Below are 19,356 nucleotides of genomic sequence, written 5' to 3' on the forward strand. Positions count from 1 at the left end.
GATTTACATAAAGGCGTTGACTAAGCCCCACAGTGAGCTCAATAAGGATTGTGTTGTAGGAACTTACGGCCGTACTTATTCGAAAAATGTTTACAAGATGTCGCAACGATATCATACCGATCTGTCAGTGTTTTCATACTCGGTCGGTCGGATCGGTATCGTAACGCTGTGACATCTTATAAGTTATAAGCATTGTTAGAATACGGCCGTTAGAGAAATATGTAGTATAAATCGTACAACGAGACAAAACAAAAAGAGGACATAGAATACACATTAAGCTTATACAAAAAGGATGTAATGTCAAATCCATTATTCCAAAGTATGAATATCACGGATTATTTTTTATTCACGATTGTAGTCGTGTAGACTCAAGTCGTATATCACACGGATACAGTGTAGGTAAATGAAAATACAAGCATTTTGAATAAATCATGCTGTAAATTTAATAAATACATATGTAGGTAGGTGCTACTCGTATCATGAATATACGCTGCGGAGCTTTTCTCTCGGTTGAAAATATAATTTTGCGCGTCCTATGTATATTTAGTTGGAGCTATAATAACTCTTGCTACCTACTTAGGTATTTATGTCATTTGAGTATTTTGTTTTCGTATTCTATAAACAGCGTTTTAAACCAATTAATATCTGACGAAAAGGCTCCTTATCATTGTAGAAAGGTAAAAAAAAACCGGGCAAGTGCGAGTCGGACTCGCGCACGAAGGGTTCCGTACCATAATGCAAAAAAAAAACAAAAAAAAAGCAAAAAAAAAAACGGTCACCCATCCAAATACTGACCACTCCCGACGTTGCTTAACTTTGGTCAAAAATCACGTTTGTTGTATGGGAGCCCCATTTAAATCTTTATTTTATTCTGTTTTTAGTATTTGTTGTTATAGCGGCAACAGAAATACATCATCTGTGAAAATTTCAACTGTCTAGCTATCACGGTTCGTGAGATACAGCCTGGTGACAGACGGACGGACGGACGGACGGACGGACAGCGAAGTCTTAGTAATAGGGTCCCGTTTTACCCTTTGGGTACGGAACCCTAAAAAAACAACGGGTTGCACTCCGGGAGTGCCGACAGAAGTGAAAACTCAATGACTAGTCCAAAATGTCTGCAGCACTATGTATAATTGACCCATCCTCCTTTCTATTGAAAAACTTTAGTTCCGAAATTGCTGGCCAGTGAGCTTAAATTTGTAAGTTTAATTGTTTAAAATTCGAATAGAAATTGTAAAGTTACCTTGCAGACTTCGCATCTAAATATATTTGGTCATGATATTTTGAGTTTTATTCACCAGTACTAGAGTTCACTTTTATTAACGGTTTCATCAAGATGTCGCTTTATTGAATTATATTTGAGTGATATAAAGTTAGAATGTAACTGTGAGATCCTCGTATTTCAGCCCGTACAAGATTAGAACATTGAGCTTTATTGCTTAATATAAAAGTCCAGTTTTAAATAATTGACCTGATTATGATACGTTATGACTAAAGTTCTTTGGTGAATAACATTGTCCGTGACACATGACGTCAGCGTTACGTTACGCGTTACGCTGAATCGAGTTTATCATTTTTTCCCCACCTCAAAAAGTGCTCAGCGCCGCTAAAGAAGTTTTCACTTCAAAAACATTTTTTACCATGCAGTTGCCATCGATTGTGATGTCTGCTGCGTCATGAATTTGCGAGAGCCATGATTTCTCTTTAACGTTTTTTGAATTTTTCTTGCCAATCTGAAAACATGTAAAAATTCGTGCCTGTACTCACATCGGGACTGATGTCGGTGAAGTTGGCGCTGGACACGAACTCCCGCAGGAACCCGTCTAGCTCCGTGCCCTCGATGTAGCCATTACCTGGAACACGGACACGGAATACTTTAGTCCTTAAGCGGGTTCGAATCATAAATACTAAGGGCTGGTACAGTCGGAATGCAACCCGACTGCAACTTGTATGGGAACCGCACGCCGACATTGCAGTTGGCGTGCAATTCCCATACAAATTGCAGTCGGGTTGCAGTCCGTCTGTATCGGCCCTAAGGATAATGAAACTTAGAACTGGCACAGAGAAGCCATTTTTTTGACTTTCATTCTGATACAGCGGGTTATACGTACACTGCATCGTACCCCATTTTTACTAGATTTTTGTAATACGAGTAGCATACCCCCACACCCCCATTATATCTTCAAAATAGTATATCACAATAAATGTCGGAAAAGGGGGGGTCTAGTGGATAAGTATAGTATAAAGGCTTATCCTGACTAGTAAATTTTTCGCCTATCTGATTAAATTGCCCGATCGAATCAGGACGTGCGGACGCAAACGCCAGTTTGGCTCGCCGAATTCAACCGCCGATAATGACCGATATTACCGATAAAATGCGGACGCAAGAATACCAATTTTTGACGCCAGTATTTTCGTTCTGAACATTTTTTCAATTTAGAGTGCTCTAATATCACCATAAATCTAAAATTGGTGATTAAATTGGAGATTGACGCCAATTCTTTCGCCAATGACGCCATTTCTGATCAAATCGACCGATTTGAACCGTCAGGATACCGCTTACTACGATAAATCATTTTTAATCTAGAATTTGGACACTTGTACAAGGATTTCACTTTACGTTTAATTACAAAATAACCACTGTCCATTACCGACTATTGAACTAAATATGTTTACTTAAAATCGTTTGAACTAACCCATCGATCCATGATTACCTTTTATTAGGCAGACGCATTTAGGAGTCGTCACTAAACAATGACCTACTTTGGAACTCGGACTATGAAGCCTGTTGTCAAAGATCAATAAATTTATTTTGAGGCTCAATAAATTGATGCTATTGGAAAGTTGCCTGTTTTAGGTAAGGTTCGGAAAATGTATTATAACGTACCTACATATACATACAGTATATGTATATTGAAATATTTCAAAGAACCAGAAGTATAACAAAGCGTGGCTACATTTCGCTAAAACTATACTTAAATCAGATTGTAAATAAGTATGTAAGGACTATTATGAAATACATAATATATTTTGTTTAATGTAATCAAATCCCCGTCACGCAGTAGAATGCCTAACGAATCAAACATTTATGGTTTTCAATCAGAAAGGGCTTTGGAATTTCTGTTGGAACTTCAGATGAAAACGTCCTTATTGCACTTGAAGTATAAGGACCCTTCTGAAATGGAAAGCCACATTTCTCCAGTAGATAGTTGACCGAGAGAGAGCGAAGGTCTTCATTTCAGCTTGGGTAAAATGTCCGAACGGCTGTCCGGATTTTCTCGTGAAAGGGTCTAGCAGGCTAAGGAAGGAGAAGTGTCCCCTGTGACGAATATCGGATTTTTATAATGTCATTTGTTGGCTATCTTATAATATAGAAACACCTTAACTTTCAGCCCCCTATCTTGAACCGTCACTGAGATAATGTCAAAAACGTCATTTTATGGACACCTTTTTCAAAGTCGTTTTTCTCCTGAACTATATAAGGTAGAGCAATCAAACCAAATCATAGCTAAAAAGAATGAGTAGGAGTATAACTCAGATTTTTTAAAATATTTAATTATATTTTTTCAGGGAATTAAATATTTTAATTCCCTGAAAATTTTAATAAATAGGATTCGAACCTGGGACCTCCTGCTTCATAGGCAGGGTCACTATCGACTAGGCTAGGAGGCCATTTCATTGATAGATTGATAGATCACAATTTGTAATAATAAAAATTAAAAAAAAAAAATTAAACTAAATATTTTCGAAATTAATTTCTTGGGGTTGGATATGAGGATATTGGATATTACTTGAGGTATATTTTGCAAAAAATAATTCAACGGTTTCGTATCTGGGGGAGCCCAAACTTGGTATGTTTTGAAAATTATTTTTATTTTAATTGAATGCAAGTGACGGAAATATAATAATGTGATATATTTTTAGAACCGGCTCAAGATGCCCTTTCATTTAATACCACACACGATAGGTTTCTGAACATTTTTTTTTATTTTTCCATACAAAAAAAAGATGACGTTTTAACTCCTTTCCGTTTGTTTTTTTTTTGGTGCTACGGGTCAAATTGATTCAAATGGCCTGAAGATTAATCGTGCCGATTTTCATACCATTAACACCATTTGCAGCTGAATCCCGAATTTCAGGCTGTACCGCTATCACTATAAAGCCCCTTTAGAAGCTTTGATCATGATCACTTAATTTAGAAGATTTGAGGGAACAAAATAATAGCATTCGTCAAAAACTCACTGGTCTCCGCTCCACACCATGTAAAACTTCTGCAGTACGTTACTCATTTGTCTTTTCGGCGGAAAGTTAGATATTAAACTCTAGTGTCCTTGTTTTGAGTACAGAAAAGACAGTTCTTGTTTTCCGGTGTATGACCCAGATAACTAAACGTATAGTCGTTTAGAAGTTGGCCCCATTATTAAATACCGTGACCTAGTTTGGGTTCTATTCGGGATGACCGGTTAGACATTAATCTATATGTGTATGGGTAAGGTAAGATATTTATGAGTATCGGTAATAGATTAGGGCAAAGTTAGTAGTAGTATATCCACAAGTTCATTTACAAGAAATGATTGTATATAATTGAATAATAGTTTTCTTATGCGACCAAATTATGGGTCAGTTATTATATTGTACAGTGTATTGGAGATATTCCGATGTGTTTTTGGACAAGTAAAGGATAGGTAAGTAATGTAATAGTACATTATTGTCGAGGCTCGGAAGTAGCTACTTGCAGGCTGAGGATTCGTTTTAAACGGACGACCTTGGGAGTCCGTTTAATTGAATCCGAAGCCAGCAAGTAGCCTTCCAGCCGAGTCATATATAGTGCTTTTCTCAAAAATGGTGCAAGAAATATAAATATCATAGAAATATTTTACAAAAGCAACGTTCTTACTCATTGTGGGGCACAGTTTCGACTGCCTCCACAGTGCGCGGCCGGCAGGGGACGCGTGCGGCTGTGTCGAGCTCCAGGTGGTGGAACAATACAAGTACTTGGGCTTGCTTATAGATTATAAGTTCTCGTGGCAGCCACATGTAAATGGATTATGCAATAAATTAAGGGCAGTACTTGCAAAATTCCACCATCTGAAGTTCGTTTTGAATAGGGCTACTATGTATGCAGTCTACTATGCCCTAGTGGATTCGCTATTGTCGTATGGGCTGTTAAGCTACGGTCGTACATTTAAAACGTATCTAGACAAAATAAAGGCACTACAGATTAGATTCATGAAATTAATGGTTGACAAAAAAACTAAAATAAAATGTAAAAGTACTTCATATGAACAGCTCTTTTCAGAATGTAAAATTTTAACAGTTCATGAAAAAGTCACGTTATTTTTAGCCTTAGATCAAATGTGTAATGATGAGTTTAAAATACCTATTGTCAATCAAAGGTTAATAAGAAACAGAGATAGTAATAAATTGCTGGTACCTAGTTTTACGAATTATTATGGCCAGAGATGTAGGAAATATTTAGTCCCTAAGATCTATAACGAACTACCGTCGGATTTAAAGACCACGAGGATGACAAAACAAACATTTAAAAAGAAATTAAGTAGTTTTCTATTAAGGTAACGGCGGCTATTAACGCGGGTATCAAAATCGACGTCTAACTCCGCGGTGTTTACAAATACGCATTTTGCAAGCAAACAGATCTATTCCCTAAGAAATAAAGCATACACAAAACAAGCTCATTCATTGGTCTATCGTGCCCAATAGTGTGAATTTGTGTAAGTGTAACAAAAAACTCGCGATTCGTCAGTTTGTGCGACGGCGGCGCAAGAACCGATTATTCCATACAGACGCGTGACGCCACAGGTAAGGGCACTCCAATCTTACTTAGTGTTTTACGTAATAGTTATGGCAAATAAACTAGTGCAATGCCTTTTAAGAGGTTGTGTATTGTTTTCTACACGATTTTGAATTACTTTTAACTTAGTTTATAACCGGTAAATACGTTTAAAATGGAAAATAAAATACAGCGGTGATAGGCGCCAATTACTTCTGTGGTAAGTAATTCCGTGGTATGCCACGGTAATAGAAAAAGTGGTAGTTTTGTTATTTACTCTTTAGTTTTGGTACAAATTATCAGTTTTATAATTTCTTTTATTTATTCCAATATTGATCTATTCACGCTATTAAAGAGCTATTTCCGTGGTATGGAAAGTATTCAACTAACCCTTAATTATTAAGAAAAACTTCAGCACCGATTTCCTTGTTTCTATGGGAACCCTTAATCTGTCAACTTTTTTTTATTTTGAGATAAAACCTAAAATTTACTTGCCGGTTATATGATTTTGTCTTTACAAGAAGCTTGTAATATACGTGTTTGATTTGATTTGAAAAACCATCTGTGTTTTATTCTTTTTATGGGTCGGAATTAGGTTTAATCAAACTCCAAATTAAGCCTATTACCGATGGTATGATCAGATTACCCTCGGTGATAGAATGTATAGAAATCTATTACCGACCCAGAGAAATATCGAATGGGTCGGTAATAGGCTCTTAAAGAGTTATCTATTACCGAGTGACTGTTTGGTATTGTATTTTTGGTATTTTTAAACATACTCCTATAGTTTTATTTTTTATTTTTGTATCATTATTAAACTTAATGACACAAAAAGAATATACAGAACCCACGTCGTTATTATTGTTTTAACCCTCGGTATTAGGTTTCGAATTTTGAGTTTGGTTTCTATTAACGAGTGCAGAAAAATCATGCCAATTGTACCCTCGGTAATGAAAGCTCAATTCGCGATAATAGAATCACAGCCTGTCCCTTGCCACGGTAATAGAAGATTTGGTCATTTTGGCTTCAAAAAATATTTTAATACATATAATAACCGAAAATGAATCCAAAAACGTGTGAAACGGAAAGTTCATTAAATGCTCTGATGAAAAAAAAATATTCCTGGCTGTTAGACAGCATTGATACCCTTAATTTTTGGATCTCTTTTGAAAAGTTCCTTAACTACCACGGTAATAGGTGCCTTTACCTTAAATAAGATAAAAGATCAAGTGCAACCTATGTAAACCATACACTAAGTTTTTTATATTGTACGCTCGGACCATAGAGTTGACCCCTTAACTTCATACCATAAATAAAAAGTATTTGTTTAAAAATGAACCTTAATAGCTATCAATAGTTTTCTAAATTGAAAATGCCATATTGGGCTACGCATGCGGTAAAGGGTTAAGTAGATAAGTTTAAGTTACATATAAATAAACTACCTAGTACTTGCATATTAAGCTAATTATAATAGGAGCCTCGTCTGCCAACAAACCGCTATGTGGTTTGGCAGAAGAATGTATTGTATCTAAATGTAAGTAAGCTTGTGAATAAACGCTTTATTTTTTTTTTTTTACGTATATATTTTCACAGAAAAAAGTAGAAACAATTGAAAAAATTAGCTTTGCCGCCTTTTTATTTTTTTGTATTTTATTTTAGTGTATTTTTCTGCCGAAAATACGCCAACCTATTTGAGACAGCTAAATAGTCGCGGTACTAATCATCTGTTTGGGTGTTTAATGGGCCTGTGCCTTCATTTGATATGGCCATTTCAACTTTTAAAAAGTTTGGAACTCGACAAATAATGGAATTTGTATGCAACATTGCAGTCCCAAAATCGAGACTGCAATGTTTTTAACTTTTTAATTTTTGACTGACCATAAACTATGCGCTTCGCGACCTATTTTTTAAAAGACAAAGTCGACTTTGCCGTCCATTTTTGAGAAAATGTATATTATTGGATTAAAAAATCATAAATTGTTAGATATACAGTATATTGAACACCGGATGTAGAGATAAAAACTCGTGTTTAAAAGTTTTTTCACCACACCTTACTTTTCACTTCAAAAACTGATACCAAAGTTGCATTTTATTCACATGTGAGACAAAATAATCTAATGCAAATTTTGACTTGTTTTCTTATGTTTGCTGGTAGAATGATGATTTTGGATGATAAATATTTAATAACATTCATTTGGATTTGATTTGGTTTGATTTTGTTTGATATTTTACATTTAATATTTGCTTCGGGTTGGGGTGGTGAATAATTTTATGTTTTACTCGGGGCAAATTTTGTTTAACCCTCGTGCTTTGAAACCCTCGTAACGCTCAACATTCCATTTTTCGAACCACTCGCTACGCTCGTGGTTCCATTTTGGAATCTTTCGCTTGCTCGGGTATCAATATTAGCACGAGCGGTTAAACAACAACTTTGCCCCCTTGTAAAACAAATAACTATTCTTATGCCGAATGCAAAGCAATTCTGTCAATTTTAAATTTTCTGCATGAAGGTCTAAGCTAAGTATATATTATTGTACCTATAATTAGCAGGAGCAGACAGGTATGCACTTACAAATGTATATGTTACATAAATGTAACAGAACTACCTAATGTAGAACTTTCAGTCCAACTTACGTTAGTTTGACCCAAGTTTCTCGCTCAACGTGACTTGACGTACCGTAAAACGGGGTCAACAGAAATCGCGGGGTGAATAGAGAAAATTTTGAACTTTTTCTTTCAAGTTGTTATATTTAAAAACGTACATCTCTAAAATTAGATTTTATGGAATGCGTATATAGTAGACTATTTACTCTCTACATTGATACCAAAAGAACTTAATCAAACTGCCTAAAAGTTAGATTTTTTTGACTCTAAAGTAAGGTCTCGCCGAGGTAAGAAATGAAGGCTGTCTGAACTTTGTTCTAGCGGTAAATATTTAGACATTAACTAAGTAAACGTTAGCTAACCTGGTAATATAGTATATGTAGTATCTAAATAATAAATAATATCACAAATTGTCTCTATAAAGAAGCATTTTTATTGCAGAAAAATAATAACAAGCAATTTTACGTGATAAAGGGGTCAGTGGACACGCATATGGGGTGAATAGTTACGCCATAGGGGGTGATTAGATACAACAAAGGGGTGTAAAGACACGCCTTGGGGGTTAAAATGGGGGATATTTTTGTGTGAAATAGCTGTTTAACAGATATATATACCATTTGCCAATAGAGTATCAGCATAATAATGACCAAATCCGATGCCTATGAAAACTAAAACTTAATATTTCTATTCACCCCTTTCTTGTGTCTATCGACCCCGTTTTAAGGATATGGAGAAAACAGGTAGTTTTCTTTGATTTTCTCGGAATTGGGTAGGTAAAAATTTATTTTACAAATGCAAAATTGAAGAACTAACCAAGACTCAAAAAATGTTATCAAAATTTTTACTTTTATCATTTGGATTATTTGCGAAAATCGTTCTTGAAGTTGAAAATCGTGTCTTTTCACCCCGTTTTACGGTAATTGTGAAGTTCTACGTAGTTACAAGTAGTTTTAATGGCATAAGATTTCTTTCATGAAATACTCGGAAATAGCTCAAGATATAAATAATTAGTAAGTATGGCTTATATACACAACAATCGATATGCAACTAACGTTGAATGTGTAATACGTTTTAACTAGTGAAAATGCGTTTTCGCTGAGGCGTTCCGGAAAAGTAGTTTTATTAGGGAAACGCTTTTTCACTGAAAACGGAGTTTCACGGTAACATACACACATAAAAATATATCCCGACGAATTCAGAACCTGCTTCGAACTTCAACTGAATGAAGAAACTCCCTTTGAATCCCAAAGTAGGTTATAAAAGTGATAAAATCCTCTGTAAGCCGGAGCTTACCGGGCTTCAACTGTCTTTCAATGGAACACATTGTCAGCGAGAGACATGGAAATGTCGAGTAAGGCTTGGTTTATTGTGCCTTTGAATGTTAAAATATTACAAATAACCTGGAGCCTTACCACGACTGACTTAGCAGTGTCAAACACATATTCGCTGACGTCTGCGTAACTTACTTTCTATACATTTCGCTCGCACTAATAAGGTAAACGTAGGTACTGGTGCTCGAAGCGGTTCCAGTACATATCTAACATGTCATCTTGAAACTTTTTAAGTCATTGTCAATAGAGGTGACAGCAGGGTGTCACCTATTAGGCATTAGCATGTCGAGCACTTGTAAGTTTACCTTATGCGAGTCCTTTGCTAATCCGAGCATTAGCAAAGTAATATTTTTGTTTGAACTGTGAAAATTGCTTCTAAAAATGCGCAAGTTTATTTCGCCGCGTCCAGTCCGCGGCCTCTATTACTTAAGTGGTAACAAAAGCCTTATACTATTTTTTCTGAATTGTCTATTCGTCCTTTCTCGGTTACAGATTGAAATCCCCAGATATGGTAGTCCGAGAGATCAATATGTAAATCACATCTCAAGTTATCCCGTCAACAATGAATATTTAGCGTTCTCCGCCGATTTAAAAGGGAAATGGTCTAACGACCTCTACGCAAAAGAAGTTGCGTGCAAAGCCTAGTACATAAATAAATACGCGGAAAGCCTTTTCTAAGGCTTAATAATGACGAATCGAGCCCGTCCTTAATATCAATTAGGGTGAAATATGGCCGGGAAGGGGCCGATTTAATTGGGATTTACGAGGGCCTATTTGAATATTGATGAATTTGTACCTGTCGATGAAAATTGACGTCTAGGCTCCGTTCAGACTTAATAGGTATCGGAGAGAGTTCAGGTGAATGATTACCCACACAGCTACACGGAGTACTAATAGCAAAACAGTATTGAATTAATGAATGAGTGAATGTGACTTATATTACGCTAAAAAAACCTTAAAAACTTTTTTGGTCCATCTTGCAGTTGGCGGTTCAACTTGCTGTCGGTACGAAAGAATAATAGTGTTAGACTAAAAAAAAGTCTGCAGAGATTTTGACAGCACAGGCAGTGCCAAACACGCACGCAGTGCACTTATTTATACGCACAGACAAAACATCCTCCAGCATAGTCGCGCTACCCCCTCTGGCACGCATACGGTAATTTTACTCCATGTTCGAGTCGAAAGTGTCTTTGTGTGACATCCGTGTCTTTGAACGGACCAATCACGGCACGGGATTTCGCTCACCTCGTCCCGCGCACCCCCGCATTTTTGGCATCATCGGTTGCATGAAATAATTGCTCTAAACTCGGTCTAGAGGATTCCTAGTCTATGTTTATACGTTATAATTTCATAGAAGTTTGACGTTTAAAATAACACCTTCACTGCGTGTGCTGTCAGAATCTGTGCAGACTTTTCTTGGTTTAACTCTACTAATTTTAAAATGTATTTCCTATCATTATATGGGGCATTATCTATGAAAAGGGACCTTATTGTCGATGGCGCTAACGCCGCACAGCGTCGCGCGGCATTGTATTTATATCGGAGTATCGTTTATAATGGCGTAAGCGCCATCGACAAGAAGGTCCCTTTTCATAGATAACGTCACATATGATTATTTTGTTGTGTGTGAGCGTGACATCAACCTAGTGCTCATACCTATATCTATAACTTTAAGGTCAAATAGGCATAACCATTAGGTCAAAATATTCACATCAAAATGTGTGGCATACACTGAAAAAAATATGAACTATCGAGCACACATTAAAGTGATTTCATTAAGATTAACTGCTATATCAACTAATGTACGTACATACGTACGTAACGTGATTAAAGTGATTTCATTAGATTAACTGCTATATCAACTAATGTACGTACATACGTACGTAACGTACGAACGGTACAATTTACTGCTTGGTTCGATAGCCTCATATGGAATTGTTTAAAGCATTAAACTTTAATGCAATTTCAATTGTTTTAAGCGATTTTTTTTCTCAGTGTATTTCTAGTAGTTTTATCTACACACATATCATAAACTCTCTATGATGCCTTCAAAATCCGTAAATAATGGCCCACATTACGATAAACTGTTTTGTTACAGCAAATTTCTTATCTGTGAAAATGTGGTAATAGCTTCATTACTATATCAAAATCGATTTGGTAATGAAATTCAAATTTCGAACATCTCTGAAAAAAAAAAGCAATTTGATTTGACCCCTATTCTAATATCAGTCGAGATGACGTTTTATTCGAAATCAAATGTCAATTGCATACAATATTGACAAATCTCGCATGTAAGTTGGTATCGGACGATATGGTAATCGACCCCGACTCTAGTTTGTCTCTGAATTAAAAAAAAACTACGGATGCGTGACATGCGTGAAAAAAGTTTTCATTTGCCGCCATTTGACGTACAGTTTATCTTTTAATTAGTTTGTAGTAAAAAATAATTTGTTTTGTTGTTTTTAAAGTAACTATAACAAAAGTTTCGTGTAAAATGTGCGATAAAGATATTTCGGAGACGCCATCTCATATCCGCGAGTTCCGCCAGAGAGGAAAGTGCCCCAATGTCGGTTGTAATATGAGGTTAGTAAATATATATCATAGAAAGTTTATAATATGTGTGTAGATAAAGCAGTGTATGTAACTGTACATAATGAGGCATTAAAACACTCGTGTGATACTATTATGAAACTCATTTCATTCGTTTCATAAACCCACACTCGTATTTTAATGCCTTTCATTATGTAGCAGTCACATAAACTACTATAAAACACTAATAGAAATCGACGCTTAATGCAAGACACATATTACCTAAGTAAAAGCGAAAACGCAAGGTGTGATCAGGGCTTTCTGTATCCGATTTTTGTGTATGACACTTCTTAACATTGATTCTCAAGGTCTGGATAAGGGTATTTTCGAGTAGGCTCTTGACATTGAACCCCGAGAATGCCGAGATCTTAAGAGCCTTCAGTACCGATCCTCTTAGTCGTGCCTTTTTTAAGATTTTTAAGGGTCTCTCATTTCAACTTTCGTCTGTAAAGCCAAGAAACGGTATACAACAACAAATAAATATAATCCTACTTCTATATTTAAATAAAGTATACTACTACTCCGTTGGCTCAGTGACCCAAAATGAGACTTCGCCTCCGACACAAGACACCGCCACTTTTCTAGGTCCTGTGCGACCTCTCGCCAATTGTTGACTCGAAGTTCGCGCAGGTCCGCCTCCACCATGTCGCAAAATAAATAAAGTATGTTTGTATAAAATATCGGCCATCCTCTTCCAGTTTTTTAAAATCCATACTAAAATTAAAAATATAAATAAGAACGTTTGAAGCCCGAGGAAGGACATGTGTCCTTCCTATCATGTGATATATTAACTATCACGTGATAGTTTTTATTCATTTATCATCCCACGCAGATGATGTCGCAGGAAGCTAGTAGACATATTCTTCTGCCCCCATAAACCCAGTAGCGGTATCTCAAAAACAAATATTTTTTTTTTACCGTTGACTGTATAGAGTCTGTGCGGAAAGAGAAGAGTCGTGGAATGTATGCCGCCCAATACATTCCACGACTCTTCTCTTTCCGAATAGACTTTATCCAATGATAAAAACATAACACATCCTTTTACTTGCCGTTGTCGGGTCCAAAGTCACCGCTATCGATATAATCTCTCAAGAAAAAATAATCGCCCGTCAAGTAACTTACAAGTAAAAAGAAATGTCTAAATATCCTTCAAAGTTCATGCTTTGTTTCCTTTGATCCCTTCTTTATTCCGATATAAAAGTATTAAAACAACTTATCCGACTTTGAAGATTCATTGGAGTTTAAACGGTATTAACGCAGGTGAAGGTTGGATTTTCAATGTCTTTCGTAATATTTTAGCAGAGTGTGTGAGTGTTGAAAAGTTCTATGTAAACTTTATGGTAGGATATAAAATGAACGTTATTAAAACGCGTTTAGGTTGCTTTTGGAGCTACAATGAAATGGTTCATAAGTTGTTTACGTGTTATTTATCAAAGGAAGTTTTGTCGTTTGATTGACTTAGATTAATCAAAAAAGTTAGACGAGAGTCTTGAGACAAATGATGATGGACGGAGGCGAATGAAGAGTCAGACTTTTTTCAAGTTTTTTGGCAAAAATATCTTTGTTACAGATCTTGGGTACCGTCAAGCTATTTAGCCAACTTTGCCTCCAGGGGTATCTTTGTCCGAAAATACATTTTTTTAAACAGATTCGTGTAGGTACTATGTAGCAGAATGTATAGGTGTTATAGTAACACTACTATTTTTAGTAGAAAAAGGGATAATTTTGTGACAACACTAAAAAGTAACGGCATTCCCGTTGCCAGGGAGGTTTTGGGATTATACTGAGCAACTTTTATTATGGGACCAACCCCGAAATCGTGAAAAAAAAATTGGCTGTTTCATACATTTTGGCTGGTCCATTTTCTATGGCAGGGTAATTTTTTTTCGCGATTTCGGAGTTGGTACCATAGTAAAAGTTGCTCAGTATAATCCCAAAACCTCCCTGGCAACGGGTTGTTATTTTTTAGCCACCCTGTATAACACAATTAATTGTGTTTAACTTAACTCAAGAATTTTCGGCGAGTTTTTGCAGGGCAAAAATTTGTTACAAAATGGATGCCAATTAAAAAATATGGATTGGATAACCTTTTGATTCAAGTTCTCTGTTATCACTACAGTTTTAAAAAACAAAGTCCCCCGCCGCGACTGTCTGTTGTGTGTAATATATGTTCGCGATAAACTCGAAAACTACTGAACAGATTTTCATGGGGTTTTCACCTATCAATAGAGGATTCTTGAGGAAGGTTTAGGTGTATAATTTGTTAAGGTTTTGTGTAACCCGTGTGAAGCCGGGGTCGCTAATATTTTATTTTTATATTATGATTACATGCAAATAAATTAGAAGTCGATAATGTTATAAACTATTTATAATGTTAAGGTAACATCAACAGACGTGTCTATATCATCATATATATCATCATTCAGTTTTTGCGAAAAAAAGTATTATGTCTGAACATAACACCAATATAAAAGGCAATAAAGGCATCTAGGTAAGCCGTGAAAGCCTGGAAGGTAAGTGCAAAGCCGGCTATTCATGCTTAGAAACTTCCCTAATCTCTGGCCCTCAGCTCAGGTTATTTGAGCGACGGCTTTATTCAGTAGGCAAGCGGTTCTCCCTCACAAGGTGATGCAAATAGCTTAAGAAAGTGTGAAATATGTCAATTTGTTACAAGCATTTATTTAACATACGCTTGTTTGTAATATCTATGGTTGTTCGGGTCAAATCTTTGCAATCTAAGGGGCCCACTGATTAACAGTTCGCCGGACGGTATCGGCCTGTCAGTTGTTCGGAACTGTCAAAATTAATTAATCAGTGGGCCACTTAAAATTAGACCCATTGTTGGATTGAGCTGAATCTTCATTTACTTATACAACGTGTCCCAAAATTCAACGATAACCTGGCACCAGAAGATGGACTGGCTCATGACTACTCGAGGAAAAATAATATAAAAATTTGAAAAAATTAAATATGAAAAATTGTAGACATGGTCGTTAAACATACCACTAGGGGTGTCGATATTTTTTTTGTAATTCCATTATAAATTGAGATATTTTGTTTTCCTCGAGTAGTCATGTGGTCATGACTCCATCTGGTGCCAGCTTATCGTTGAATTTTGGGACACGTGGTATGTGTAAGTTGGGTCTCAAACAATGCGATATTGTGGTACAGCCAAGTGTAAAAATATGGGTGCATATAACTTACTCAAAAATATATCCCATAGTTCTTAATTCGCTGACATAAAGCTATGGGACATATTTTTGAGTAGGCATGACGTGTGCACCCATATTTTTACACTTGACTGTACCATCGAGGTGATCCCATGATGGGCACCGGAGGTGGTCTTAGGAACTCTATGATAAAATAACGAACTTCATTGTATTTGGGTTTATTAGAATTACATCGAGGAGTACAGTCGGCGATAAAAACTTGATATTTTTTTTATTTAACTTATTTTGAAAGTGATTCGACACTGTATTCGTGTGCGGCTAGAGGTCAGAGTTGGGCGTAATCAATTCCTTTTGGAATTAAATTACACATTACATTGCAGTAATCACGATTCCTTAGTAATCGATTCCTTTGGTAATCTAAATTACTGTAAATTACCATAAAACCTATAAAACGACATCCATGACGACTTTTATGACATACTGCATGGTCGCCATGTTCGATTCCAAAATGGTCATCGTTTCAAGGTGCAATCTATACCTAGTAAGTCAACAACATCTATATCTACTATCGAAATGTACTTTTGATATTATAGTAGTACGAAATGTAATCTGAAAGGAATCAAGTAATGCGTTCCTGTAATGAGGAATCGACATTGATTCCATTTACTAGTAATTGTAATATTAGAAAAGATGATTCCTGAATGCTCAAATGGAATTGTAGGTACTTAGTAATTAGGTATTGTTAGATTACAAAGTAATCTGGGAATCGGTAATCAGATTACAAAGTAATTTCGAGTAATCGTGGAATCAGGAATCAATTACGAAATGCCCATCTCTGCTATCGGTTACATTATTTCCGGGTCTTTTTTATTATCTGGGTAATATATTTTGTATTTTTTCCTCATTAACTCTATGTCTAATGTTATGAGTGAGGCCATGTGAGACTCCTTCTTGTGAGGCTGGCCAGATATAGCACTAAGCAGAGACGAGTGGAAGAAGAGGGGGAGGCCTTTGCCCAGCAGTGGGACACAGTGGGCTCTGAATAATAATAATTACGAAAATACGTAAAGCTAGGTAAAATAATTAGAATGGAACTAAAGATATCGCGTATTATGGCGCGCCGCGCAAACCTTGCTGCCGGTACGGAATGATGAAATAAAATGGCTACAGCACGGGTTAAAATTCTTCTCGTCAGGGCTCTCGGTCATATTTCTAGCTATATTATACTAAATAAATACTCCTCCTTGCGTCGTAATCCTCAGTATTGAGGGTCGTGACCTCCCTTTTAAATCATCTTCTCTCTCACGATCTCTCTCCATCTGGTTCTGTCCTTGGCGGTGTGGAGAGCCATGTGGACTGTGGAGTCAAGAGCGTGGAGTCAAATTTATACTACATACCTACTATGATATTAAATATATGAAAATGAGACATATTTTCCTGTTTATTTTCTATAGAGCCAACTTAAACCTCGCCTAAGCTTTTACCTAATAGGTAGTAACTCTAGGTACTTATTTCTCCATGGTCTTGGCCGAGCCGAAGGTATCAATATCGACAGTCATAGCAATTATCCAATCAATAATGCTCAATTGCTATCACCTGTCATCGTTGCTTGTCAATATAAATCAGACACACACCGGCTTATTCTGATTTTGACTAGGTTAGGAATAGGTTAAGAATTAGATATGGATCTGATCGGTCAGTGTCAAAAGTGACAGTGCTTCAACCAAAAACGTCAGTTATTATATTTGAATCATGTTATTTAGTTATCGTGCGTCTCTCCAGTGCCATTACATGGACAATTGGCATTGGCAAAACTATTTAACGTAGAGAACCCTAACTTCACCGCACTGAAAAAAATATGATCTATCGAGCATACATTGATTTTATTAAGATTAACTGCTAAGTATATACCTACAATATCAACTAATGTACGTACGTACGTAACGTGCGAACAGTATAAACTTTACTGCTTGGTTCGACACTTTCGACAGGTATGGAACTGTTTAAAGCATTCAACGTTAATGCAATTTTAATTGTTTTATACGATTTTTTTTCTCAGTGCGTTGGTGCACAACTTCGGCCAAGTAAAATATTAAAATAAGCATTTCTGGATGAAGAAATGCCACTGTTGACAGCTGAAAGTTTATATCTATACATACATATAATCACGACTATTTCCCGGAGGGGTAGGCAGAGACCACGAATTTCCACTTGCTACGATCCTGACATCTTTCGCTTCCTTCACTTTCATAACATTCCTCATACACGCTCGCCGGTTTAGGGTGCTCTTGACCTGGCCTTTCTTCAGAATTTCCCCGATCTGATCAGAGAAAGTCCCCCGAGGTCTACCCCTTCCAACTCCCACTTCCACTTCTCCCTTGTACACTCTCATTGTTAGCCTTCTTTAACTCATTCTTACCACGTGTCCAAACCATCTCAAACATACCATTCTCAATTTTTTTCACTACATCTACATTCAGTCCACACTTTTCCCTTATCAGTTTATATTTATAACTGTTTCATAACAAGAAAGCACTATCTGAATAGGCAGACTCTATTTTCTTATATTAGTCATTTTCATAAAAATTCTCCATAAACTATTATCACGTAGTCCAGGGGTCACCAAATGGCGGACCGCGGTCCGGATGCGGACCGCCGATCTATATAATTTTAATACATATTTAATAAACCCAAGTAGAAACGGACCGCGATGATCACATTATTTTAAAAAATCGGACCCCTGAAGAAACTAATTGGTGACCCCTGACGTAGTCAGTGCTAATAGGTACCTAGGTGAAGGCACAATCAATACATTTAATTACCAGCATGTTAAAATCTTCCCGCATTTTTCTAAAAAGACTACAGCACAATTCTATTCTTAGACGAGTTGAAGGCACTGCCCTGTTGAAGGCACTGCCCTGTTGAAGGCACTGCCCTGTTGAGTTTTTAAACCTAAAACCATCCCATTGTCAGCACACTCTTGACACAATTCTGTTGTTACAAGTTGCATCATCTTTGCACCTAAACCACAGACTACCTTTGTGATCTAAAGTGACCTGAGGCACCTAAACCTTGTTTTCTGTCCTAGAAACTAAAACGACAGTTCCATTATTGTGTTGGCAGTCTGCGCCGGTCCGTCACCGTAAACGTAAGCTCCTGATGATACTCCTCGGTACGGAGTGAAACATGTCGAGCGTTTTTCGACTCAAAATACGTGAGTGACCCGTTCTTAATATATTTAATATGTCTGTGTCTCACTGAAGTATTGATATTAAGACAGTTCCATTGCCCCAATTTGTACAGTCACCTGCAATAATATGTTACGCAACGAAGGCCGCAAAAATATCTGACACGATCTTATTTGTAAAGTCATAAGAGCGTGTCACATATTTTTGCGGCCTTCGAAGCGTAACATATTATTGCAGGTGACTGTACGACCGATCTGCCATTTTAGCACAAAATGATAAAAAAGCAGGATGATTTGGTAGAAAATTATTAAATTAAATACAATTTAAATATTTGATTATGGTCTGGCTTCTGCCTGGGACTTCATTAGCGTGGAAGGATGACGTCGATTGATTCAACTACCTAACTACCTATCCTATGTCTTTGCCCGAGCCTCAAACTATCTCCATACCTTTCATTCAAATCGGTTCAGCGGCTTAAGCATGAAGAGGTAACAGACAGATAGCCAGACGGAGTTACTTTAGTAGGGATTTGGATATTGGAATTCACTTCTTGAGGAAGAGAGCTGCTGGCACAGCTAGAGTTGGCCAAGAAAAGTCTGCAACGATTTTGATAGCACACTCAGCGCAAGTGTTATTTTAAACGTCAGACTTCTATGACATTGACATGACGTACTTATAAA

At 36.6% G+C, this 19,356-nt stretch overlaps 1 protein-coding gene across 1 annotated transcript in view; it reads right to left on the reverse strand.

Moving 5' to 3' along the window:
• The window catches only part of LOC134800782 (calbindin-32), a 158,542-nt gene that overhangs the window by 81,917 nt on the left and 57,269 nt on the right, over positions 1-19,356 (reverse strand). The window contains exon 3 of the mRNA XM_063773334.1: positions 1,771-1,856. Within this exon, the coding sequence (XP_063629404.1) occupies positions 1,771-1,856 (86 nt within the window). The remainder of the gene's footprint in view (positions 1-1,770; positions 1,857-19,356) is intronic.

This window comes from Cydia splendana, chromosome 20 (genome assembly GCF_910591565.1).
Source record: "Cydia splendana chromosome 20, ilCydSple1.2, whole genome shotgun sequence".
NCBI lineage: Eukaryota > Metazoa > Arthropoda > Insecta > Lepidoptera > Tortricidae > Cydia > Cydia splendana.